Source organism: Rhododendron vialii, chromosome 4a, assembly GCF_030253575.1.
Source record: "Rhododendron vialii isolate Sample 1 chromosome 4a, ASM3025357v1".
Lineage (NCBI taxonomy): Eukaryota > Viridiplantae > Streptophyta > Magnoliopsida > Ericales > Ericaceae > Rhododendron > Rhododendron vialii.
Genome location: NC_080560.1, coordinates 9,004,477 through 9,032,302, shown reverse-complemented (window position 1 = coordinate 9,032,302; position 27,826 = coordinate 9,004,477). Strand labels below are relative to the sequence as shown.

The 27,826-nt window shown below is 35.5% G+C and overlaps 1 protein-coding gene and 1 long non-coding RNA gene across 6 annotated transcripts in view; one reads left to right on the top strand and one right to left on the bottom strand.

The window, feature by feature from the left end:
* The first annotated feature begins 47 nt into the window (after positions 1 to 47).
* LOC131323086 (tricyclene synthase EBOS, chloroplastic-like) lies at positions 48 to 27,575 on the top strand. Of its 5 annotated transcripts, none has more exons than XM_058354709.1 (7): positions 48 to 363; positions 24,546 to 24,822; positions 25,100 to 25,466; positions 25,903 to 26,121; positions 26,367 to 26,505; positions 26,718 to 26,969; positions 27,144 to 27,575. In XM_058354709.1, exons 1-7 carry the CDS (start codon positions 130 to 132, stop codon positions 27,483 to 27,485), a joined length of 1,830 nt encoding a protein of 609 aa, XP_058210692.1. In that variant the 5' UTR covers positions 48 to 129; the 3' UTR covers positions 27,486 to 27,575. The 5 variants fall into 5 exon arrangements, with proteins under 5 accessions (XP_058210692.1, XP_058210695.1, XP_058210691.1 ...); XM_058354708.1 differs by lacking the exons at positions 24,546 to 24,822; positions 25,100 to 25,466; positions 25,903 to 26,121; ... (1 more) ...; positions 26,718 to 26,969; positions 27,144 to 27,575 and adding exons at positions 5,490 to 5,766; positions 6,073 to 6,439; positions 6,876 to 7,094; ... (1 more) ...; positions 7,638 to 7,892; positions 9,153 to 9,662 and having other exon boundaries at positions 63 to 363; XM_058354710.1 differs by lacking the exons at positions 48 to 363; positions 24,546 to 24,822; positions 25,100 to 25,466; ... (2 more) ...; positions 26,718 to 26,969; positions 27,144 to 27,575 and adding exons at positions 4,188 to 5,025; positions 5,490 to 5,766; positions 6,073 to 6,439; ... (2 more) ...; positions 7,638 to 7,892; positions 9,153 to 9,662.
* The window catches only part of LOC131323093 (uncharacterized), a 68,552-nt gene continuing 67,869 nt past the window's right edge, over positions 27,144 to 27,826 (bottom strand). Inside the window, exon 2 of the long non-coding RNA XR_009199078.1 lies at positions 27,144 to 27,745. This is a non-coding gene — a long non-coding RNA (uncharacterized LOC131323093). The remainder of the gene's footprint in view (positions 27,746 to 27,826) is intronic.

Genomic DNA, 27,826 nt, shown 5'->3' with positions numbered 1-27,826 from the left:
TTTTGCACTGGGGGGGGGGGGGGGGGGCAGTCTAACCATTGTACTTTGCCTATAAATTAATAGGGTTAGCATTACATTTCTCACACGAAAACCTGTGCACTGCAACAAATTAAACTTGCTGATGCAAAAATGTCTCTCCATCAGTTTTTCGTGCCAATCCGATCGATTCCTTCAACACTTGGCCTTCCACCGCATCTCACGCGAAAACCTGTGCACTCCAGTACTCGTACAAGATTGTACTGCCTCCAATCCTCAAAAATGGCTGATCAAGATTCACAACAAACTTTACAAAGGCGATCTGCGAATTATCAGCCAACTGCTTGGAATTCTGATTTTATCAAGTCCTTGAAAAATCACAATGTCGTGAGTATTTCTATTTCTTTCCCAGCTGAAAACAAACCAAATTAATTAACTGTCCATGGTTGAATAGGTATTTCGCTTTCATCAATTTCAATTTCACTGAACTGAAAGTGTTGTTTTTGAGTTCGAAATTTCAGCAAGAGATGACTTTGAGATGGAGATCGGCAGTGGCTGCTCTAGGAGTTATTTATAGGATGTTCATTTAGGGAAAAAAAAATTTCGTAAGGAATATTCGCATCTCACAACCCATTGACCCACCTTTGTAAGGTCCTTTTCTCTCTCTCCACATATTTCGATGACAATACTCTTCTTTCTCTCTCTCTCTCTCTCTCTCTCTCTCTCCCCTCTTATCCTCCGATCAAACCAGGCATTTTGGTTCAGTTCATTCCCAATTTCTCGGAATTCAGTTCCCTTCTGAATCTTCTATGTTGAGCACTAGAGCACAGAACACTGTACATCATGCCTCTCCTTATGCTTAACTTCTTTTCTTCAGATTAAAAAAAAAACTGCACAGATGCTAAGAGTAAGCATTGACGGAAAAATGGATTAAAAACAAAAGTTTGTAGGAAAAGGAACTTCTGGAAGGAAAAATAGGTTATGGTGATGAAATCCCAAATGACTTGAATTCTCCCTGTTCACTTAAAAGTATTCTGAATCACAATGGACGTGCTTTGGTTAACAAAAAGGGCAGTTATAAGTTTTGGAGAGAGAGAGAGAGAGAGATTGGGTTGCTTTACTCTGTTTCTTTGACATTTGAAGGGAAATAGATGTGTAGTTGCGCCAATGGCTTGTGAGACCTGGATTATCTATTTTGCCCCTGGCTCTTGAGTTGGGATCGCATGTGACTATCACGTGAGCCACTTTTCTGTCCAATTGCTGAGTTATGTTATGTATTGGATCACATAGGTAACGAGTGGAAGTTGAGGGGATAAAATCGCCAAATTAATAGTTTAGGGACGAAATAGAAAAAGGTTGCATAGTTTAGGGGATAAAAGGAAAAAAAAAACCTCAATTAATATCTTAATATATCATATAAAGTGTCATAAACTCAAGGGCTCCAACTTATAATCCACCTGGACTTTGTCAAAATCTTTTTTTTTCCTTTTATTTACTCCCTCCGTCTCAAATTGCGGGTCCGTCCCAAGTCTGCTATGTATTTATTTATTTTTATATTTGTGTTGCACTAACTTGGGTCTTTATTAATTTTGTAGCTTTGTTATGCAAATTGCTTATCACATTTTTTTATTGTGTATTGTCTTTTAACAGACATACATACATACATGTATACATGTATGTATGTACACGGCTGTTCAAGTCAGGACGATTGGATTTTAGTTAAGGTCCGAACTTTTGCTCTAAGCTGTTGGAATGTGTTTTCAATGCTCCGGATCTGTGAAAGGTTTATGACCGATCATAAACCTTTTGCAGATCCGAACCATTAAAAATACAATCCAACAGCTGAGATTGTGACACGTGACACTAATGCATTTAATTTAGCATAATTAGCTCAGTTGACCATCCTTGTGCAACATGAGAGGAAATATAGTCGATCATTGTAAAGTACTTTTGTGACACATGAAAATGCTATCAGTAAAATGATTTTTAAGGTTGCTTTAGTGACAAGATGCTGACTTTGTCACTAGAGGTCCCCGTTTCCATTAAAATCCAACAAGTCATATTAAACCAACGAAAAATGATAATGCTAAAATTGTTCCTATTTGTGCCCAAACTGTAGTGCATTGTATAGTCGTAGGTTTCGTACCCAGGAGATATGGAGCCTAAAGATTTCGTACTCATCACATGATTAGATTCCATTGTCTAGGCATAGGTTCCCGTTAATTTTAATTGTTGCTTTCAAGGTTTGCTTCCATGGTCGAGAATGAAAGCTAGGAAAACTCCGAAAGAAGCGAAAAAAAACATGGTTCCATTGTCTACTCATCTCATTTTGTCATCCTCTCCAACTACAGTAAAGAACACCGTCATCACAATCTATTGTCATTTTTCTATCCTACTTTTAAGCAAACCATGGTTTCTAATTTGACTAGTAACCTACACTAGTAGCCAATTGACATACCTTTATTAGGGGAGGACACAATAATGTCTCTACGATTGCTATAGAAATTGTACAGTGGCCGATGCATGTCGAATACCCTATTTACTAATTAAGTGAAGTCGTTAACATTAATTGATTTTTTGGGAGATGCTGGAACTTGTAGTATTAGAGTTGGGAGGTCATGAGTTCGAATCGTAAGGGCAATATCAGCCTGAGAGATTATTGAAAGCACAATATCATTCGCCGTAACAGTTGTGAAAAAAGACCAATGGATTTTATGAGATATCATTGAACTAATTATCACAAAGGCCTGATAGCTACTTTTTCTTCTATAATAGGATTATTTGTCACTCATTGAATTTATAGGGGCACTTCCCATTCAGTAATCTATTCTCCATGAAACACTAATCTTCCTTTCATGGACTTTTTATCATAAAGGGTCATAATTAAATTTATCTATAGGGCTCTCATAATTAAATTTATGCTTTTTATTTGGGATTCTATAGAGTAGAAACTTAATTATAAGAGCTATAGAGACAAAATTTAATTATGACCCTTTAGAATAATACAATAAAAAATAACATTTCCGCTCCGGTTCAACCAATCATAGTTGAGTTGGTTTGCTCATATGTCTCCCCAGTGGTGGCCAGTGTTCAAGCCCCACGGGGAGCAAATTTGAAGTTCAGGACTACGGATAGCCTCTGAATCCCTGTTGACTAACATACTAACACACTATTGGTGTATAAACTATGGTGCAAAAAAAATGAATTAAAAATTAGAGCACACTTAAATTTTTAGTCATATAATATTATCCTTTAGTTTCTCGAAATTGGAACACTTACCCGATGAGTAGTTGGTTTAACCTCAGTTAAGAGTCCAAAGCACAGCATATGATTCTACAATTGGTTTTGTACTTTTGATGACGTGGCAGCAAGAAATTGGGCAGGAGAAGCCCACTTTTCCTCCTCTGGTGGAGAGAATTTATTTTCCTTTACACATTGGATCTAAGGGCTCGTTCAAAAACATCTTCTTAAAAAATAAATTCTTATTTTACATTTTCAAACTCAAAAATAATGTAAATGTAAAATAATTTTTTGATTTATTTGCATTGTTCAAAAGATCTCAATGAGATCTTTAATTCAAACAAGATTCATATTGCATATTTTTATATTTCAGTAAACTTATTATTTTTGAGCATGAAATTGCCTTCTTAAAAAATAAGTACTTCATTTGCATTCTGAAACACACTTATGTTCAACAGAAAATATCTTATTTGGTTGGTAGTTTAGTTTAGTTTAGTTTAGTTTTGGTAGTTGATGGAGAGAGAAATAAAGTAATAATTGGAGAGAGAGGTAATGATTGGAAAGAAATAGAGAGATAAATGAAATAATTAGAGACATAGGGTAATGATTGGAGAAAGATATAGAGTAATGATTGAAAATAAAATTAAAACTAAAACTAAACTAGCAACCGAACACAGTGTTCATAATTGTATGGCTCCTGAAAGAGATTCAAACAATATTACGAAGAGTGCCGAAAACTGTAATTTTGGACACCTCTTTATGCTGTAGGCGGGGCTAACTTCCCTAGGTTCTTAGCTAGCATGACAACCACTCATTCAATTTTTTATAATACGGAATTAGCTGTCTAAAAGTGTTTTTAAAGCATTAATTATGTTTAGGCCATTTATTTGAGTACTACATTTTGAATATTATGTGATTTGTCACCACAGTATTTGTAGAATGTGTCCTATTTGTGAGGTGCAGAAGCACATTTTACTAATGCAATAGTACGACACCTCACATGATACTTAAAATGTGATACTATATATGGTCACTACAGCATTACTCTTTTTAATAATTCAAATTTAACTTATCCTACCTATAGGATACTTATTGGTATTTAAACTATTACTTATAGAGATGGACGACTCAGATTATGCACTACACTCAACACTAGAGGTTCCCGTTTCCTTTAAAAACTAAAACATCATATTAAACCCATCGAATTTGAGTTCACATATTGTTATGTGTCTTGAGCTTCACAAAATTGATGAGATTCGAGTGAAAAGCGCATGGAATTAGGATTCGGTCTCTCTGCAGTCAACTGCAGAGAAGGGTGTACGGTTCAATCTGGACCATTCGATCGTATTGACAATTAATGGTTGCCAACACTTGGATTGCACATATGCAGCTTAGGTTTGAACTGCAGACAAGCTAGATCCTGGAGTTAACACCAAGTGATGTTCAATCTGGGAAGTTATTCTCATTGTTTTACAGATGCTTAATTGTACGGTTGGACAATAGTAAGGATTTTATTTTTGGAAGCTTCGGGGCAGTCTCCCTGGGTCCACTGTAATTGCCTATAAATAGGTCTACCATTGCATATCACTTTGCAACAAAATAAACACATTCATGCGAATGTCCATTCATATGTTCTTTGCTCCACATCCGACTTGTTCGAAACAAAAATCTGTACATTGCGCTTACCTTCATTCCTCAGCAATGGTTGAAGGATATTCACAACAACCTTCCGAAAGGCAATCCGCCCATTACCAGCCAACTGCTTGGAATTCTAATTTCGTCAAGTCTTTGGAAAATCGCAATAATACAGTGAGTAATTAATTTGAGTTTCACAATATCATAAGTGAGTGAAACTCACTGTTTTAAAATGGTCCACTCTTAGAGTTTTAAGAAGTTCAAATTACACTAAGGTCCATAGTTTAATTAAGTAGTACGTATATTTGGCTTTCATCAATCAGTTTCAATCTTACCCGTGTGAACCTTGCTTCTTCTTTTCTTTTCTTTTCTTTTTTTTTTGTTTCATTGTAGTCCTCTTGCCATCTTTTGATAAAGTTCCATGCAGAAAGAGTAACATTTTAAAAATTCGAAAATGTCCGCCCAAATTGGTCAGGAGATGACTTGAGATGGAGATACGATAGTGATGTTACAAGTGATCGTAGAGTTTAATTTGAATGATTTAAAGTGAAATTTTAATGAAATATACAAAAAGTGTAATTCAGCATTTACCAATTTTGGATGATTATAATAGTTTTTGCTTGTAATATTTGTTATAGGATGAAATACAGAAGCAGAGGGCAGAGACATTGAAGGAGGATGTAAGGGCTATGATTGGGGATACATATGCAAATTCATTGACAATACTCGAACTGATAGATGATATTCAACGCTTGGGATTGAGCTATCACTTTGACAAGGATATCAAGAGAGCACTTGATAAAATTATACTATCGGTGAATGGAAATAATGTGATGAAAGATCAAAAGATTGGTGTTCATGCTATTGCGCTCTGCTTTAGGCTCTGTAGGCAACATGGCTATGAGGTCTCCCAAGGTACTATTTTTCTTGTTACCTGAAGCAATGTCTTGATTTTTTTTCCTAGTAAAGCAAGATATTTTAGACCAGCTTAATCTTACCATGGATGACTCCCATAGTTGTTGCACATGTTGAAGTCGAACTTGAGATATTAAAACGAAGCAAACCGTAAGACCCAAGCCTTCATGACCACCACGATTACTCTTTGGGATTCACTTGAAGCAATTAATGTTGTTTTGAATGACACTTTTCCAAAATAATTTTTGAAAGCAAAAACACTTATTGTTCCTGCAAATAGATAACATTTTGTGCGATGTTGTCTAGATGTGTTTAAGAGATTCAAGGACGAAAATGGAAACTTCATGGAATCCCTAAGCAAGGACACCAAGGGATTGCTAAGTTTGTATGAAGCTTCTTACTTTTCATTTGATGGAGAACAACTCATGGAAGAGGCCAAAGTATTCACAGCCAAACATCTGAAGGGAAAGATAGCGAACAAAGACCTCGTGGAACAAATAAATAATGCACTGGAAATGCCTTTGCAACATAGGATGCTGAGGCTTGAGGCAAGGTGGTATATTGAAGCTTATGGTAAAAGGAAAGATGCAAATTATTTGCTGCTTGAAATGGCTAAGTTGGAGTTCAACATGGTGCAATCTATGCTTCAAGGAGAGCTCAAAGACATGTCAAGGTAAATTCAAGTGTAGCCTAATTTAGCATCAAACCTGCAAAAAAAAATAAAAAATCAATATGTAGTTTAGATTCACTTCTGGTGTCCCTACCATACCAAATTTATATTTGGACCGTCCATTGAATTTTTGTGCGCTTTTCACATTTTTTAAAATTGCATTAATTTAATTTTGAATTTCAAATCTACTTCTATTAGAATTTCAAATCTTAATTCAAACTAATGCCACATGTTATATATATATATATATATAAAAATGTTTTCCCAACTATCGCAAATAGCAAGCCCCAATATAAACTTTTGACCACTCTAGCTTTATATAAATTGTCCCCTGATGCTTCATTCGGATCTTAAACTTTCAAGAAGAAAAGGTATGGAATTTTCCTCTTGTAATCCGATATTTATGTTTCTTTTCTTTTCTTTTTTTAAATATATATAGGTGGTGGGAAGATATAGACTTGGGAAAAAGGTTGAGTTTTACGAGGGACAGACTGATGGAATGCTACTTTTGGAATGTGGGTTTGATTTTTGAGCCCAAATTCAGTGATTGCCGGAAGAGTTTAACGAAATTGACGGTTTTCATAACCACCATTGATGATGTCTATGACGTTTATGGATCATTGGATGAGCTTGAACTATTCACAGCAGCTGTTCACAGGTTTGCGAAAAATATGCTTTAATTTCTATGAAAATGATATACTGTCTTTAATGGCCGTTGCACTTGCAAATTCGCAAGCGAAAGACCCACAGTTGTGGCTTATAACTGACAAAATAGTGTCAACTAATTTTAAAATAGTTTCTCCGTAATGCCATTTCAAAGTTTTTGTAATTGTTATATTACAGATGGGATATAGAGGCTGTGGAAACCCTTCCCGACTACATGAAGTTGTGCTTCCTAGCTCTCTACAACACCACCAATGAAATGGCTTATGACAGTCTTAAACGAAAAGGAGTTAACATCATCCCACACTTAAAAAGAGCGGTATGTATACATGGAGTATATTCTTAAAAAATACTAGTATCTGGATTGAAAACCCTCACACCATCCTCACAGAGAGTGATCGGGATTCTCTATGTGGATTATCTCTGTAAGGATGGTGTCCCAAACCAAATCGAGCCTTGTGTCCCGACCAATTAAAGTTAATAATTGTAGATTCCATATATAGATTTTTTATTTATTTTGAAATATATCACATCACAGTGGGCAGATATATGCAAAGCATTCTTGATGGAAGCAAAGTGGTGTTCAAACAAATCAGAGACTCCAACATTTAAGGCATATCTTGACAATGCGTTGATTTCGGTATCGGGGGTGCTTATGTTAGTCCATGTCTACTTCTTATTGACTGAAACTATTACAAAAGAGGCTCTGGAGTGCTTAGAGAAGAAGTACCATCCTCTTGTGGAGTGTTCATCTCTCATTTTTCGTTTTTCCAATGATTTGGCCACATCCAAGGTATGCAATTTATGTTAAGATTTCGGTATTCGCGTTGTACAAAATTAAACCTCTACGAATCCAAGGTCTACCATCATGATTTTTACTAGATGCCACTGGAAATTCTTAAAAAGGGAAAATTTCAAAATGACACCTGAACTTTGCATCAAATGTTACAGATATACCTGAATTTAAGTTTATTTTAATTAAATATCTGTACTAACAAAATTCTCAAATTTAGATCCCTACCGTTATACTCTATCCAAAAAATTACTGACGCGGCATCTCTTACCCGTTTAAGTGGCCCCATTGTACATTTTTCCAATAGGGAACTATGCACCTAAGCTAAACCCCTCACTTTACCTCACGTTTTGGAGGGAAAATGACCTTAACCTAATTGATTTCCCTCCATTTCTCTCTCTAGAAGTCTGGCTATTGTTCCACCATCTCTCTCACTTTAACCCTAGACCTGAAGCCCTTCCTCTTCCCTTATTTAACAGATGATGAAGAGAGCTAAGAGCCATTTGGCTTTAAAAGGCAAATAGTGACTTATTTTTTTGTCTATTCAAAAAAATTCGCATTTGTTAGTTTTGCGTCAAACATTTGTGACTTATTGATTCCTCTCGGCGAAAGGAATCGGAGAAGTAAAATTTTTGATCGAAACTCGTAATTTTTTTTAAAAAGACAAAAATAAGTAAAATATGTTGAGTTTCGATCAAACTTTTTTACTTTTTCGATTCTTCTCGTCTAAACGAATCAATAAGTCATATAAATTTCACGCAAAATAAACAAATGCAAAAAAATTGAATAAAGACGAAAAAATAAGTTACATAATGTTTCAATCCAAACCCACCCTGAGAGTTCTACCATGAAGACCCAGAGAAAACCCTAACTTTTTATTGTTTTTGCTCGAGACCACAAGGAAAAGATGAAGTAATGGGGAAGTGATGGGTTTCTCTTGGGTGCATCGTCCCCTGGCCTATTGGAAACATGTGCAATGGGGCAACATAGACGGGTTGGAGATGCCATGTCAGCAATTTTGGAGATGTCATGTCAGCAGTTTTTGGGATGGAGTAGTTGAAGTATAACCGCAGGGGTCTAAATTTGGGGATTTTGTTAGTACAGGTGTTTAATTGAAATAAACTTAAGTTCAGGTGTCTTTGTGACATTTAGTGCAAAGTTCAGGTGCCATTTTGAAATTTTTCTTAAAATTTACAAGCAATATCAGTATGCTCATACTTCATCATAATAACACATTCCTTATTTGTTTTTATGTCATAGGCTGAGTTGGAGAGAGGTGAATCTGCAAACTCAATCCTCTGTTACATGCACGAAATCGGAGTTTCTGAACAAGAAGCCCGAAAGCACATAAGCAGTTTGATCGAGGAAACGTGGAAGAAGATGAACAAAGAACGAGTAGCAGCTGATTCTCCATTTGAGAAACCGTTTATTGAAACGGCTTTTAACCTTGCTCGGATCGCCCAATGCACTTACCAATACGGAGATGGGCATGGAGCTCCGGATAACAAAGCAAAGAACCGGGTTTTATCAGTGATAATTGAACCCATTACACTTGTGCAGAGACTTCAACACCGGTCAAATTTGTTAGATACTGTTTCTTAAGCTAATTAAAGAAGAGAATAAAAGGTTGGAAAATTTGTTAGCTAGTGTTTCTTGAGGTAAAGAGAAGAATAAAAGGTTGGAATTTGTCTCTTTTATGTGTTATATGATGATGTAACTTACCAGTACAAGATACTGATCCTACAAATTGCATATTTTCCACTTTAAAAACTCCATTCTCCATTCATTACATAGGAACACCTCAAAATCACCATACAAGTTAGAGAGGGAGAACCATCTATTGAGAAAATGCAACAGGAACACCTCAAAACTCATCCCGCATTCAATCGGGTTCTAATAGTCACCGAGACATTAAATTTTCAGAAGTCAAAGGGGAAGGAGAGAGATTGTGTATAAGAATTCACAGGGAATAGTATATGGTGGTTAATTTGTGAGGTCTCCAGGCTTTGTATTGAGTGAGGGAGGTGTTACAAAAATCATGCATTAAAAATTCGAATCTTAGGAAGGAGCAAACCCTAACTCCCAGAGTCCCAGACAAAAACCACGGGCGAACCTGTGGTTTCCTATCATTGGATTTTGGTGGTTTAACAACGAAGGAGAGCTCATATGATCAGAACTTTCCAGAAGATAATGGAGCCAAAAGATTTCATACTCATCACATGCTTTTATGTCAGATTCCATTGTCTGGTCTCCTTCCACTAGTTTAGTCTAGTCATAGGTTCCCGTTAATTTTGTTGCTTTCAAGGTTTGCTTCCACGGCCGAGAATGAAAGCTAGGAAACCTCCGAAAGAAGCGAAAAAAATCTCATTTTGTCATCCTCTCTAGACTACCATACAGAAGTGAATGATGCTATGATGTCCCCGGTCATTTTAGGTACACCGTAATTTTTGATATAATTTTACCATTATGAGCATAATTAAAACTCATTACAAACATAACAGAACCCAAACAAGGCATAATCAAGGAATATCAAAAAAACCAACCAAAGCGTAACTAAACTCAACCAAGTCATAACAATACGTTATGCCTTGCTATAGTTTTGGTTATGCCTTGCTATGGTTCTGTTATGCTTGTAATGAATTTTGGTTATACTCATAATGATTTTGTTATGCCAAAAGTTACGGTGTCCCCAAAATGACCAGGTACACCGAAGTCATGCCCATATATATATATATATATATATATATATATATATATATATAGGTCCTCGAGAGAAATCAGCAAAAAAAATGACCGGGAAGGGCTTCATCAGAGCAGTTTTCATTGAACAGTTCAAAAAAACCTGCTCGGATGACGCCCTTCCTGGTCATTTTTTTTGCTGATTTCTTGCGGGGCCCCTTAAAATTACGTTCTGCACATATTGAACGGTTCGGATTTTCAAAATTTGATCGGGAAATGAAAGTCCATCATTTTAACAAAATGAGGGATCCCTCACTTGAAAATTCCTCTATATATATATATATATATATATATGTCACAGACAGAGTTGGAGAGATGTGAATCTGCAAACTCAATCATGTATTGCATGCACGAAACTGGACTTTCGGAACAAGAAGCCCGAAAGCACATAAGGAAATTGATTGACGAGGCATGGGAGAAGATGAACAAAGAACGCGTAGCAGTTGATTCTCCATTTGAAAAACCATTTATTGTAACAACTATTAACTTGCTCGAATGTCCAAATGCACTTACCAGGATGTTTATGGGCATGGAGCTCCGGATAATCAAGCAAAGAATCGGGTCTTATCGGTGATAATTGAACCCATTACTGTAACGACCTGCGCCAGCTAACCTGCTAACCATTCACCTAACTACGTGGCTCAAAAGATTAACCTCAAATTATATAGTAGCTGGTCGGCCTTACATTATATACCAGTCACTGCTTCCTCAAGTAGCCGATGTGGGATCTAACAATCTCCCCCACTTGGACCGCAACGTCCCCGTTGCGCCCCAAGCTCCATCACTTCCACCCACCAAGCGATGTAGAACAAGTCCCCGCTTAAGCACGACAAGCAAATGAAGCTTGTCTCATGTGGGACCCACCTAAGCACCTCAAGCTGCTCACTTGTCGGGCCCACCCAAACACGTCTTCTTGCGGGACCTGCCCTACTCTTCCGGTTGGTGCAAGCTCTGATACCACCTATAACGACCCGCACTAGCTAACCTGCTAACCATTTACCTAATCACGTGGCTCAAAAAATTAACCTCACACTACAACAAATTACACCATTCCCGACTAACGTTTTAGTCGCCAAATGTCCACTTTTTAGTTGCCAAAAGGTTTTCCCGACTAAATAATTTAGTCGGCAAACTAGTCGGAGAATGACAGTCGGCAAATGTAATTGCCGACTAAATTTGGTTTAGTCGGCTAATGTATGGTTTTAGCGACTAAAAAACTTGGTCGGGGTTTCTATTTTAGTCGGCAAAAGTTAACTTTTTGCCGACTAAATATTTAGTCGGCAATAATAATTATTGTGGCGTGAAATGTCATTACGAAAAAATCAGGGGACCAAAGTGGAAGAATTACATTTTCGTTTCTGAATTGTATTTGGCTTTCCCACCCATTTTCATTTGATGGAATATGGCGCTTCTAGGTCTCGAACCTGAGACGTCCACCTTCATCACACGCGCGACTGACCACTCTACCACTGCTGTACTTGGTTTACTTTTCAGTAATAAAAACATTTATACTATTTGGTTTCGTCTGTTTTGCCTTTATTTTTTCTTTGATAAGCTTTTAAATTTACTTTTTTTTTTATCTTTTCTTTAAATTTACTTTCTTAAAAAAAAAAAAAAAAACTCATTACTGCAGTTCATAATCTTTTTTAGAACTTACACACACTAAAAGAGAATTATTTCAATCACACATTCACAGACAGAACCTATTTCTTCAATGCACAAATTAGAACATTATCACCCAAACCCCACTTTGAGGTCTTTTTTTCCCCGGTTAAAACCATCTTATCTTTTGTTTTTATTAAATATGGTTTAAACGATAATTCTTACCGAGATTATAGTTGATTGTTTTTTATTAGACAATTGATTGCATGAAAATACTATTTATTCTAATGAGTTCATGTCTCAATAAAGGGTTTTTTTTTTCTTTCTATAAAGGGGTTTTCTAAACCTAATCGAGCCGCAAATTTATGAGAATGAATTATTCACCGAGTGTAGCAAAATGAATAGTCTCGATCGTAATATTTTTCTCGTGGTCGTGTGGCTTCTGTAACAATGAGTGCAACATAAGACTTAGTTGACTATCATCAAGTAAATAAAAAAAAGCATAGATTGTAAACATAACTGCCGAGTAATTTTTTGTAATACTCGATCTGAACCGTTAGGATTTCACGTATTACCAATTATAACATGGTCACCAAAATCAAAGACCATTCGATATCAGCGACCACATAATCAAAAACATATTTAATGTGTTCGGAGACGTTTAAGTGTTATAGTGCATTAACCAAGCCCCGCTTGAGGCCTTATTTGGCAATCCAAATCATCTATCTTTTACGTAATACAAATTAGATCATTTGTATCAAGAATGAAGTTAATCATTCGTACCAAGAATGAAGTTAACTCTATTTGGATAGACATTTGATCAAACAATAAAATTCTTTTTAATTAACAATTTGTGTGCCGATAAACAGCTTTCCTTAACCCAATCGAGCAAAAAATTTACCGAACTCTTATGATTAAGAAGGAAAAAAAATTGAACAGTTTCGATCGAGAAGGTTTCATCATGTGATCGATGTCGGAACAAATATTGATTTTCTTGAAATTTTGTTTAAAAGAGAGGAAAAATTGATATTCCCCAACCAAATGTAATTTTAGTCGGCAAATATTACTATTCCCTACTAAATTATTTAAATTAATTAGTTGGAAAATGTTTTTCATTTATTAATTTTTATAATTTGCAAAAAAATAGATATTCGCCGACTAAATGTAATTTTAGTAGGCAAATATTAATATTCACTACTAAATTATTTAGTCGGGAAATTTTTTTCGTTCTTTAATTTTTTAGATTTAGGAAAAAATTGATATTCGCCGACTAAATATAATGTTAGTCGGCAAATATTAATATTCCCTACTAAATGGTTTAGTCGGGAAATTGTTTTCATTTATTGGGTTTTAAATTCGGGGAGAAAATTGATATTCGCCGACTAAATTTATTTATGAGTCGGCAAACATTATTATTTCCCGACTAAATAATTTTAGTCGGCAATTGTTCAATAATTGGCGACTAAATTTAGTTTAGTCGGGAATTTTAGTCGGCAATTGTGTAATTTCTTGTAGTGTCAAGTTATACAGTAGCTGACCGGCCTTACATTATATACCATTCACTACTTCCTCAAGTAGCCGATGTGGGATCTAACAATTACACCTTGTTAGCCAATGGTTCTCAAGTTACTACTAGAAAAGAGAACATAAATTAAAGTTGGAAGTTTGCACCACCGTCGTGTGTGGCCCAAAGATAATTTATTGTAATAATCTAAATTATTCATTTTGTTTTATAAAATCAACGGCCTGGATTCTATCAATAATTTTTAATTTATTCGCCTAACCATTCCAATAATTGAAAAAGAAAATAAGAAAAAGTTGTAACACATGGAGTTTTCCTTTCTGTGACGCGGCTTTTATTTATTATTGGTATGTGGATCGTGTAGATTGTACTCGAATTAAATCAATATAATCTACTTTTGTTTAGTTCCTCAAAAAAATAGAAGAAAAAAAAAGAAGGGATCCTATCGGATTGGGAAAAAATTATAAAAAAAAAGGAACACAATTCTCAAAGCAAAAGTACTACTCCCTCCGTTTCTTTTTAAATGTCCCGCTTCGTAACTCCAACTTATTAAGAAAATATCATAATTACACCTTTCATATCAACTTTTACCTTCAATTTTCGTATTTATCCTCTATGGAGACATCATCATTACACTTTTATTTACTAACTTTTCAAAATAAAATCTGCTTTTAGGGGTAAAATGAAAAATGTACTAACTTTTCCTCACTAATTTTACAAAATGGACACTTATTAAGGGATAGCCCAAAATGGAATACTGGATTTTAAAAAGCGTACGGAGGAAGTGATATATGAGTAATAGAGTGCACGATTAGATAGGGAAGTGTACAACTACTCCATCCGTCCCATTTTATTTGGCCTTTTTTGATGTTTGTATCAGTTTTCAATCGGCTTATGTATTTTAATATGAATCACCAAAAATATAAAATATGAATTTTGTTTCATAGTTCTTGATTAGGTCTATAATACAAAGTTTTTGAAAATTATGAAAAATATTAATATAAACTGCAACATATAAGAGTTTAAAGAACGACATGAATAACGAAAAAGACCGAACAAAATGGGACGGAGAGAGTAATTTTCTTAATTGGCTCCTCTTTATAACAAGGTCATTCACTCGACGCTCGTGCCAAAATGAATTTGCTATAGTCATCCTTTAATTTTCTGCAAAGCACATAAATTGAAAATAATAATACTGTTATACCGATTTATTGTCAATCGTTACTATGATCTCAAATTCAGACAATTGAATTAAACCCTTCTCATTTTGTCATGCAGAGCACTTGCTGGAATGATTGAAAATAAAATAAGACTTTTTGTCATTTTTTTACAACAAAAGATGTCAAGTGGACTTGAATTTTGCCTAAAAGTCTACTAATTAAGTACTACTCCCTCCGTCCCTTTTTTATAGTCCTGTATTCCATTTTGGGTTGTCCCTTAATAAGTGTCCATTTTGTAAAGTTAGTGAGTAAAAGTTGGTGTATTGTCTATTTTATCCCTAAAAATAGATTTCTTTTTGAAAAGTAAGTGAGTAAAAGTGTAATGATGATGGGTAAGTAGGGAAAGTGGAGGAAAAAGTTGATGTGAAAGGTATAATGATGATGTTTTTTAAATAAGTTGAAATTACGAAGTAGGACACTTAAAAAGAGACGGAGGGAGTACCATTTACCACCTAGTTTTTCATCCCTGCATTTTCAATAATTTACTCCAATTATATTCTTTTTTGGTGGTGTAATTATGAAGATATTGAGCCAACAGACTCCATATTTGCTTGACGATTTCCTAGTCCTAAATTAATGAGTTGCCCCAAGCGTAGGGCGGAGACCGTCGTAGCACAATATTCGGTAAGTCTGGAGTCGAATCCACAGAGACGGTGATGTGTGCTGATTAGAAATTTGGGTTGTTAGAATTTAAACGGGCTCTTAGGTAGCCACCCCTTGTCGGTTGTTTGAGATTAACTAAAACCTAAAATTGATTGGTATTTTTCAAATAATAAAAAGAAAGGCACGGTCGTAGGGTTCATAACACTCGCAACTAGTCTGGATTAACCTGTTCCATTCGGTTTTCTTTCAAACGTTCAACTTTGGATTGAAAAAGATACCCCACAAGATGCGAGACCCTATGGTCGCTGTTCACTCATGCGCAGCGGAGAATGAGTTTTGGATCCCCATTCCCCCCTTCACATGGGCTCCGACAATGCCCGGGTTCGTCTGCGGGAAGTATTTTTCCAATCTAAAATTATCTTTTTCATTGTTTGAAAATAAGAGCAGTGTCCGGACCAGCCACGGTGTGCTAATCATCCCGCGACACTACCCATACGACTATTCACTAATCATTGCGCAAGAAACGAAAGAAACCCTAAATTGAAACATGCTTTCGAATACGAAATAAACAAAAGAAATAAATTAATGAACAAGTATCAACGAATAACTTTAATGAAAAACAAAAATTAATACGAATTATTGCAGTGCAAATAATTAAACAAAACTTCAAATAACATGAATGAAATAAAACTCAAAAGAAAACTGTACGATATTGGAACTTAAGAAGTCGGCTCGGCAGCTCCCGTTCCTTCTGCGTGCAAATCAGATTCCCTTTTTTCCTTTTTTTCCACGCCCAGGGAGCCGTCCCAAAAGCTGCCGAAAATAATGTTCCGAAGGAGTCCCCCGATGCGCGCAGCTCCCCTCCTTTTTATATCCTTCTGTAGCCATTTAAAAAATTACTAACCTTCGTGGGCCGTGGCTTAGGCCTAATTCCTTTCTCTTTTTATAATAGTGGCCCAGCCTTGTACCACTTGAAAAGCCCTTTTTCTTATTTTTCTTTTTCAGCCGTACTCCATATTAAGTCTGGCCCACCATTAAGTGATCTCATCTAATAAACATTAGGCCCAACCAATGCAATTGCAATTCATTTTCCCCAGTGATGCCCGTGGACTAACTCTTGACTCCATATAACCTTCCAATGGTCCGCTTCGAACACCATTTAATATTCTTAACTTTGTGCTTGTTTTATCAAATCTTTCAGATACCTACAATACAAGAATAAAAGCATAAAACTTCAAATAATAATATAAATGAGACTAAACAAAGATAAATTAGGGGGAACTAATGTGAACATTTACGCGCCTATCAATATTCATCACACCCGTCACTTTCAAAGACCATAGTTGACTAGTCTCCTTCCGTTAGTTTAGGTCCCATTAGTTTGGTGCTTTCAAGGTTACGTATTATTTTGTAAAACACGTTCGTGCAACGAATTTTCCATGAAAAAAAAGAAGAAGCGAAAAGAAAAATCTCATTCCATCATCTTCTCCAACTACAATGAAGTGACTAACCAGTAATCTATACCATGTACTCTCATGCATTTGACTGAAGTTCAAATCTTAGAAAGTATGTAATTAAATATATGATGATTTACGCAAAAAAAAATTGAACTATATGATATTCCGGTCTTTCTATACCTTGTGATTTGAACATTTTTTTTTAAATTTTTGGTTATGTGGAACTTAACCACTTATTTCCGCCAGTTTTAGTTAGACGCTCTTGGATTCCTACTATTATGGCACTTAAATTGAGTACCAGAATGGAGTTATGTACTTTCACGGAGTTCTCATTTTTTTTCTCGGCAAAAGGAATTTATTAATCTTTGAAAAAGAGATACAAAGATTAAATGGACCAAGGACAGCCACTCGTCATCCGAGACCCAGAGGAAAAAACCAAGAAGGCATGACGCCAACTAAAAGCAAATTAAGACCTATAAAAAAAACCATGCACCCAACCCGAACCTCCTAAACCAGCACCTCAAAACCAAAAAGCCTAAAACGAAAAAATGCAACCTCCAACACAAAAAACCCAACACAAACCGAAACACGAAACAAAGAACGCTGCTAAGAACCTCGAAAGCAAAATGCCGAACCCGAACCCCAACAAATTAATGGGACCTCACGGAGTTCATTTTTGTTGAAGTGTTTGGAGGGTTCCAAGATTTTTGGCATCCAATCTAGCTATCTGTTGAAGTTAATTTGGAGTATAAAACTCTACATGACGCAATTCTCAAAGCATAAGTACTAAATAAGATAGAATAGAGTGAAGGATTATATGGGGGAGAGTAAAACTATTTTTCTTTGTTTAGCTCCTCTTTATAACAAGTTCATCCGTTCAACGCTCGTGCCAAAATGATTTGCTATAGCCATCCTTCGACTTTCTACAAAGCACAAAGATTTAAAAAAGTAATGCTGTTGCAACGATTTGTTGTCATTTAAATTCAGATAATTGAGTTAAACCTTTCTCATTATTTCATGCAGAGCACTTGGCTTAAATGATATAGGACATTCGATAATGCCAAAGTTGATGCTAAATTTGAAATAAAATATGCCTTTTCGTCATTTTTTTACAACAAAAGATTTCAACAATTTTGCCCAAAAGTCTACTAAGTAGTACCATTTACCACCTAGTTTTTCATCCCTGCATTTCCAAAAATTTACTCCAATTATATATTTTTTGGTGGTGTAGTTATGAAGATATTGAGCAAACAGACTCCATATTCATCCTTGTCCTGAGTGGGGGGTGTGGGTGTCTTTTTTCGTGGGTGTGTGGGGGTGTATTCTTGTGGTTTTGCTACTATTTCGTTGGGTCCTTTTGGAGGTGGCGCCCCTGTTGGGCGTTGATCGGATTGATTTCTTGTCAGTCCTTGAAGCTTGAATAGCTTGCTCTTTTATTATTGTTTTTCTTTATTTGTATAATATCCTTTTTTGCCGTTAAAAAAAAAAAAAAAACTGACTCCATATTCATCACACCCTTCACAGGCCTTCACTTTCAACGCCCATTGACTAGTCTCCTTCCATTAGTTTAGGTCCCATTAATTTGTTTTTTCTTTTTTCTTTTTTTGACAAGGGTCCCATTAATTTGTTTCTTTCAAGGTTACGTATTATATTTTGAAACAGTGCAACGAATTTTCCATGGAAAAAAAAAAGCAAAAAGAAAAATCTCATTTCGTCACCTTCTCAAACTACAGTAAAGTGGCTAAGGTTACGTATTATTTTGTGAAACACGTTCGTGCAACGAATTTTTCATGGAAAAAAAAAGGCAAAAAAAAAAGAAGCGAAAAGAAAAATCTCATTCCGTCATCTTCTCCAACTACAATGAAGTGGCTGGCCAATGATCTATACCATGTAATCTCATGCATTTGACTGAAGTTCAAATCTTAGAGAGTACGTAATTAACTATATGATATTCCGATCTTTCTATACCTTGTGGTTTGAACTTTTTTGATTATTTTTGGTTATGTGGAACTTACCCACTTATTTCCGCCAGTTTTAGTTGTTTGACGCTCTTGGATTCCTACTATTATGGCACTTAAATTGAGTACCAAAATGGAGTTATGTACTTGCACGGAGTTCATTTTTGTTGAAGTGTGTGGAGGGTTCCAAGATTTTTGGCATCCAATCTAGCTATCTATTGAAGTTAATTTTGGGGTATAAAACTCTACATGACACAATTCTCAAAGCAAAAGTACTAATAAGATAGAATAGAGTGAAGGAAAAAATGCAGGGCCGGCTCATAAGTTTTAGAGGCCGGAAACGAACCTCTTGAATGAAGCCTTCCTATATCTTCCCTCCCCTTCAACTCCTCAAGCGTTTGTGTTTCTTTCTTCTTCTTTTTTGATCGGTTGCGCTGCTTTTCTTTTAGGAGTTCTTTTTTTCTAATTCCCTCTAACTATAAAAAATTTGATATTCCAACATAGATGACAGCGTAAGAGATAGGGCCTGATTGAGTACTTTGCAATCACCAAACTGAAAATATCTTCCAGGCTCCAGCCGTTTCTATTTTTTTTTTAACGCCTTAGTGTTACTAATGAGTAATTCCATCATTTGGACCTATTTTGTGACTCCTAAATTTCAATTGGGCCTATTTTGTGTAAAGGATGCTAGTTCAATTGGGCCTTCATAAAATTTTGAGGGCCCTCGTTTTTAACTTTTTTGGGGGGCCGGAAGCGCGGACTTCCCCAGCCTTGGCCATAAGCCGGCCCTGATTAAATGGGGGAGAGTAAAACTATTTTTCTTTGTTTAGCTCCTCTTTATAACAAGTTCATCCGCTCCACGCTCATGCCAAAATGAATTTGCTATAGCCATCCTTTGACTTTCTGCAAAGCAGAAAGATTTAAAATAGTTATGATGTTGCAACGATTTTTTGTCATTTTTACGATCTCAAATTTAGATAATTGAGTTAAACCTTTCTCATTTTTTCATGCAGAGCACTTGGCTTGAATGATATAGGACATTCGATAATGCCAAAGTTGATGCTAAATTTGAAATAAAATATGCCTTTTTGTCATTTTTTTACAACAAAAGATATCAACAATTTTGCCTAAAAGTCTACTAAGTAGTACCATTTACCACCTAGTTTTTCATCCCTGCATTTCCAAAAGTGTACTCCAATTATATTTTTTTTCATGGTGTAATTATGAAGATATTGAACCAACAGACTCCATATTCATCACACCCTTCACAGGCCTTCACTTTCAACGCCCATTGACTAGTCTCCTTCCATTAATTTGGGTCCCATTGATTTGTTGCTTTCAAGGTTACGTATTATTTAGACTCCGTATTCATCACACCCTTCACAGGCCTTCACTTTCAAAGCCCATTGACTAGTCTCCTTCCATTAGTTTAGGTCCCATTGATTTGTTGCTTTCAAGGTCACGTATTATTTTGTGAAACACGTTCGTGCAACGAATTTATCATGAAAAAAAATAAAAAATTCATTCCGTCATCTTCTCCAACTATAGTGGAGTGGCAGGCTAGTGATATATACCATGTACTGTCATGCATTTGACTGAAATTCAAAGCTTAGAGAGTACGTAACTATATGATCGATATTCCGGTCTTTCTATACCTTGTTGTTTGAACTTCTATGATTACTTTTGGACCACTATGTTAGTTGAATGTGCCTTATTTGTCATGTACAGGAGCATATTCTACAAATGCAATAGTGACACTTCTTCATATGGTACTCAAAATGTGATACTCAAACATGATTACTATAGCATTATTCTTTTTAATGGTTCGGGTTTTCTAACTTATCCTGTCTATAGGATACATTTCAGAATTTAAACAACTACTTACAGAGATGGACGGCTCAGATTGTCACTAGAGGTCTCCGTTTCCGTTAAAATTCAAAACATCATATTAAACCAATGAAAAATGATACTTCCTCCGTCCCGATTTGTTTGTCCTTTTTTTGACTTACACGTCTCAAATTGAATGTCCATGGTCGAGAATGAAAGCTAGGAAAACTCCGAAAGAAGCGAAAAAAAACATGGTTCCATTGTCTACTCATCTCATTTTGTTATCCTCTCCAACTATAGTAAAGAACACCGTCATCACAATCTACTGTCATTTTTCTATCCTACTTTTAAGCAAATCATGGTTTCTAAGTTGACTAGTAATCTACACTAGTAGCCAATTGACATACCTTTATTAGGGGAGGACACAATAATGTCTATACGATTGCTATAGAAATTGTATAGTGGCCGATGCATGTGGAATACCCTATTTACTAATTAAGTGAAGTCGTTAACATTAATTGATTTTTTTGGGAGATGCTGGAACTTGTAGTATTAGAGTTGGGAGGTCATGAGTTCGAACAGTAAGGACAATATCAATTTGAGAGATTATTGAAAGCACAATATCAATATTCTCCGTAACCGTTGTGAAAAAAGACCAATTGATTTTATGAGATATCATTGAACTAATTATCACAAAGGCCTGATAGCTACTTTTTCTTGTGTAACAGGATTCTTTGTCACTCATTGAATTTATAGGGGCATTTCCCATTCAATAATCTATTCTCCATGAAACACTAATCTTCCTTTCATGGACTTTTATTATAAAGGGTCATAGTTAAATTTTATCTTTAGGGCTCTCATAATTAAGTTTATGCTCTTTATTTGAGACCCTATAGAGTAGAAACTTAATTATAAGAGCTATAGAGACAAAATTTAATTATGACCCTTTAGAATAATATAATCAAAAAAATAAGATTTCCACTCCGGTTTAACCAATCATAGTTGAGTTGGTTTGCTCGTGTGTCTCCTTAATGGTGGCTAGTGTTCGAGCCCCACGGGGAGCAAGTTTGGGGTTCAGGACTATAGATAGCCTCTGAACCCCCGTTAATTTTTTGTCATATAGTATTATCTTTTAGTTTCTCGAAATTGGAACACTTACCCGAGGAGTAGTTGGTTTAACCCCAGTTAAGAGTCCAAAGCACAGCACGTGATTCTTCAATTGGTTTTGTACTTTTGATGACGTGGCGGCAGGAAATTGGGCAGGAGAAGCCCACTTTTCCTCCTCTATTGGAGAGAATTTATTTTCCTTTACACATTGATCTAAGGGCTAGTTCCAGAACATCTTTTTAAAAAATAGTAAGTATTTCTTTTCCATTTTCAAATCCAAAAATAATGTAAATGAAAATTAATTTTTTGATTTTTTTGCATCGATCAAAAGATCTCAATGAGATCTTTAATTCAAACAAGATTCATATAACATATTTTTAGATTTCAGTAAACTCATTATTTGTTAGCTTGAAATTGTCTTCTTAAAAAATAAATACTTAATTTGCGTTCTGAAACACACTTATGTTCAACAGAAAACATCTTCATAATTGTATAATGGCGGGAAAAGTCTTCAATACACACCCCTTTAAGGTGTGTACCATATGCACCTGTTATGTAGTTCATATTGTGCCACCTCATTAAAAATTACTTGTAGGACCAGTCATTCATAACATTTTATTTCGTATCATAACTTTTTAGTGTGTTTCAATGAGGGTGCATATGATACACACCCAAATAAAAAGTGTGTATTGTAGCACTTCCCTCCTGAAAGAGATTGATACAATATTACCAAGAGTACTGAAAATTGTTCTTTTGGACGTCGTTCGGCTAAATAAGCCACTTGGCTTTTTTTTTTTGTCCTTATTCAAATTTTTTTCGCATTTGTTAGTTTTTTGTCAATTTTTTGGGGATTATTGCTTCTTCATGACAAGAGGAATCTAAAAAGTAAAAAATTACGATCGAAATCCAATTTTTTTAATAAAGACGAATAAATTGGCTTATTGGCTTATTTTTGTCTTTATTCAAAAAAATTAGGTTTTGATCGTAATTTTTTACTTTTTAGATTCCTTTTGTCATGATGAAACAATAATTCCCAAAAAACAGACAAAAAACTAACAAATGCGAAAAAAATTTAAATAAGAACAAAAAAATAAGCCACTTGACTTATTTAGCCGAACGGCCTAGGTTCTTAGCTAGGTTGACAACCACTCATTCAATTTTTGATAAACCCGTGTATTACGGAATAAGCTGTCTAAAGGTGTTTTTAAAGCATTAATTATGTTTAGGTCACCATATCTGAGTACTACATTTTGAATATTATGTGATTTGTCACCACTGTATTCGTAGAATATGCTTTATTTGTAGGGTGTAGAAGCACATTCTACTAATGCAACAGTACGACACCTCACATGATACTCAAAATATGATACCTAGATATGGTCACTATAACATTACTCTTTTTAATAATTCAGATTTGCTAACTTATCCAACCTATAGGATACTTATTGGTATTTAAACTATTACTTATAGAGATGAACGGCTCAGATCATGCACTACACTCAGCACTAGAAGTTCCCATTTCCTTTAAAAACTAAAACATCATATTAAACCAATCGAATTTGAGTTCACATATTGTCATGTGTCTTGAGCTTCACAAAATTGATGAGATACGCGTGAGAAACACATGTAATTAGGATTCGGTCTCTCTGCAGTCAACTGCAGAGAAGGATGTACAGTTCAATCTGGACCGTTCGATCGTATTGACAATTAATGATTGCCATCACTCGGACTGCACATATGCAGTCTAGGTTTGGACGGCAGACAAGCCAGATCCTAGAGTTAACACGAAGTGATGTTCAATCTGGGAAGTTATTCTCATTGTTTTACATATGCTTAATTGTGCGGTTGGACACTACTAAGGATTTTATTTTTGGAAGCTTCAGGGCAGTCTCCCTAGGTCCACTGTAATTGCCTATAAATAGGTCTACCATTGCATATCACTTTGCAACAAAATAAACACATTCATGTGAATGTCCATTCATATGTTCTTTGCTCCACATCCGACTTGTTCGAAACAAAAATCTGTACATTGCGCTTACCTTCAATCCTCAGCAATGGTTGAAGGATATTCACAACAACCTTCCGAAAGGCGATCCGCCCATTACCAGCCAACTGCTTGGAATTCTGATTTCGTCAAGTCTTTGAAAAATCACAATAATACGGTGAGTAATTAATTACAATATTTCACCACGAGTTGAGCTTCACAATATCGTAAGTGAGTGAAACTCACTGTTTTAAAATGGTCCACTCTTAAGAAGTTCAAATTACGCTAAGGTCCATAGTTTAATTAAGTAGTATATTTGGCTTTCATCTGTTTCAATCATACCCATGTGAACCTTGCTTTTTTTTTTGTTTTTGATTCAATGTAGTCCTTTTGCCATCTTTTGATAAAGTTCCATGCAGAAAGAGTAACATTTTCAAAATTTGAAAATGTCCTCTCAAATTGGTCAGGAGATGACTTGAGATGGGGATGCGAGTGTGATGTTACAAGTGATCATAGAGTTTAATTTGAATGATTTAAAGTGAAATTTTATTGAAAAATAGGGACCAAAAGTGTAATTGAGCATTTACCAATTTTGGATGATTATAATAGTTTTTGCTTGTAATATTTGTTATAGGATGAAATACAGAAGCAGAGGGCCGAGAAACTGAAGGAGGATATAAGGGCTATGATTGGGGATACATATGCAAATTCATTGACAGTACTCGAACTGATAGATGATATTCAACGCTTGGGATTGAGCTATCACTTTGACAAGGATATCAAGAGAGCACTTGATAAAATTATACCATCGGTGAAAAGAAATAATGTGATGGAAGATCAAAAGATTGGTGTTCATGCTATTGCGCTCTGCTTTAGGCTCTGTAGACAACATGGCTATGAGGTCTCCCAAGGTACTATTTTTATTGTTACCTGAAGCAATGTCTTGATTTTTTTTCCCAATAAAGCAAAATACTCCATGGATGACTCCCAGCTTAATCACACCATGGATGACTCCCACAGTTGTTCCACATGCTAAAGTCGAACTTGAGATATTAAAACGCAGCAAACCTTAAGACCTTGTGGAACAAATAAATGTTGTTTTGAATAACACTTTTCTACAATAATTTTTGAAAGCAAAAACACTTACTGTTCCTGCAAATAGATAACATTTTGTGCGATGTTGTCCAGATGTGTTTAAGAGATTCAAGGACGAAAATGGAAACTTCATGGAATCTCTAAGCAAGGACACCAAGGGATTGCTAAGTTTGTATGAAGCTTCTTACTTTTCATTTGATGGAGAAAAACTTATGGAAGAGGCCAAAGTATTCACAACCAAACATCTGAAGGGAAAGATAGCGAATGAAGACCTTGTGGAACAAATAAATCATGCACTGGAAATGCCTTTGCAGCATAGGATGCTGAGGCTTGAGGCAAGGTGGTATATTGAAGCTTATAGTAAAAGTAAAGATGTAAATTATTTGCTACTTGAAATGGCTAAGTTGGAGTTCAACATGGTGCAATCTATCCTTCAAGGAGAGCTCAAAGACATGTCAAGGTAAATTCAAGTGTAGCCAAATTTAGCATCAAACCTGCAAAAAAAAAAATTCAATATGTAGTTTAGATTCACTTCAGGTGTCCCTACCACACCAAATTTAAATTTGCGTCCATTGATTTTTTGTGTGATTTTCACATTTTTTAAAATTGCATTTAATTTAATTTTGAATTTCAAATCCACTTATATGAGAATTTAAAATCTTAATTCAAACTAATGCCACATGTTATAAATAGATAAAAAAATGTTTTCACAACTATCGCATAAATTGCATTTAATTTAATTTTTTAAAAATGTTTTGACCAATCTAGAGCTTCACATAAATTGTCCCCTGATGCTCCATTTGGATCTTAAACTTTGAAGAAGAATAGGTAGGGAATTTTCCTCTTGTAATCCGATATTTATGTTTCTTTTCTTTTCTTTTTTTAAATATGTATAGGTGGTGGGAAAATATAGGCTTGGGAAAAAGGTTGAGTTTTACCAGGGACAGACTGATGGAATGCTACTTTTGGAATGTGGGCATGATTTTTGAGCCCAAATTCAGTGATTGCCGGAAGAGTTTAACAAAATTGGCAGCACTTGTAACCACCATTGATGATGTCTATGACGTTTACGGATCATTGGATGAGCTTGAACTATTCACAGCAGCTGTTCACAGGTTTGCGAAAAATATGCTTTAATTTCTATGAAAATGATATACTGTCTTTAATGGCCGTTGCACTTGCAAATTCGCAAGCGAAAGACCCACAGTTGTGGCTTTTAACTGACAAAATACTAGTGTCAAATAATTTTAAAATGTCCATAGAGGTTTGTGGCTTCCATTGGTCCATTAATATTTGTGAGTTTGTTTAATTTCCTCGTAATGACATTTCAAAGTTTTGGTAATTAATTGTTATATTACAGATGGGATATAGAGGCTGTGGAAACCCTCCCCGACTACATGAAGTTGTGCTTCCTAGCTCTCTACAACACTACCAATGAAATGGCTTACGACATTCTTAAACGAAAAGGAGTTAACATCATCCCACACTTAAAAAAAGCGGTATGTATACACGGAGTATATTCTTAAAAAATATTAGTATATGGATGAAAACCTTCACACCATCCTCACAGAGAGCGATCGGGATCCTCTATGAGGAATTTCTCTGTGAGAATGATGTGCCAAATGAAATCGAGCATTGTGTCCCGACCAATCTATATTTAATAATTGCAGATTCCATAGATTTGTTATTTAATTTGAAATATATATCACAGTGGGCAGATATATGCAAAACATTCTTGAAGGAAGCAAAGTGGTGTTCGAACAGGGAGACTCCAACATTTAAGGCATATCTTGACAATGCATTGGTTTCGGTATCGGGGGTGCTTATATCAGTCCATGTCTACTTTTTGTTAACTGAAACTATTACAAAAGAGGCTGTGGAGTGCTTAGAGAAGAAGTACCATCCTCTTGTGGAGTGTTCATCTCTCATTTTCCGTTTTTCCAACGATTTGGCCACATCCAAGGTATGCAATTTATGTTAAGATTTCACTATTGGCGTTGTACAAAATAAAAACCTCTACGAATCCAAGATCTACCATCATGATTTTTACTAGGTGCCACTGGATTTTCTTACAATTTACAATATCAGTACGTACTTCATCATAATAACATATTCCTTATTTGTTTTTATGTCATAGGCTGAGTTGGAGAGAGGTGAATCTGCAAACTCAATCCTCTGTTACATGTACGAAACTGGAGTTTCTGAACAAGAAGCCCGGAAGCACATAAGAAGTTTGATCGAGGAAGCGTGGAAGAAGATGAACAAAGAACGAGTAGCAGCTGATTCTCCATTTGAGAAACCGTTTATTGAAACGGCTTATAACCTTGCTCGGATCGCCCGATGCACTTACCAAAACGGAGATGGGCATGGAGCTCCGGATAACAAAGCAAAGAACCGGGTTTTATCTGTGATAATTGAACCCATTACACCTGTGCAGAGACTTCAACACCGGTCAAATTTGTTAGCTACTGTTTCTTAAGCTAATTAAAGAAGAGAATAAAAGGTTGGAAAATTTGTTAGCTAGTGTTTCTTGAGGTAAAGAGAAGAATAAAAAGTTGGAATTTGTCTCTTTTTATGTGTTATTGTTATACGATAATGTAACTTACCAGTACAAGATACTGATCCTACAAATTGCATATTTTCCACTTTAAAAACTCCATTCTCCTATAGGAACACCTCAAAATTACCATACAAGTTAGAGAGGGAGAACCATCAAATGAGAAAATGCAACAGGAACACCTCCAAACTCATCCCGCATCCAATCGGGTCCAAATAGTCACCAAGACATTAAATTTTAAGAAGTCAAGGGGAAGGAGCAAG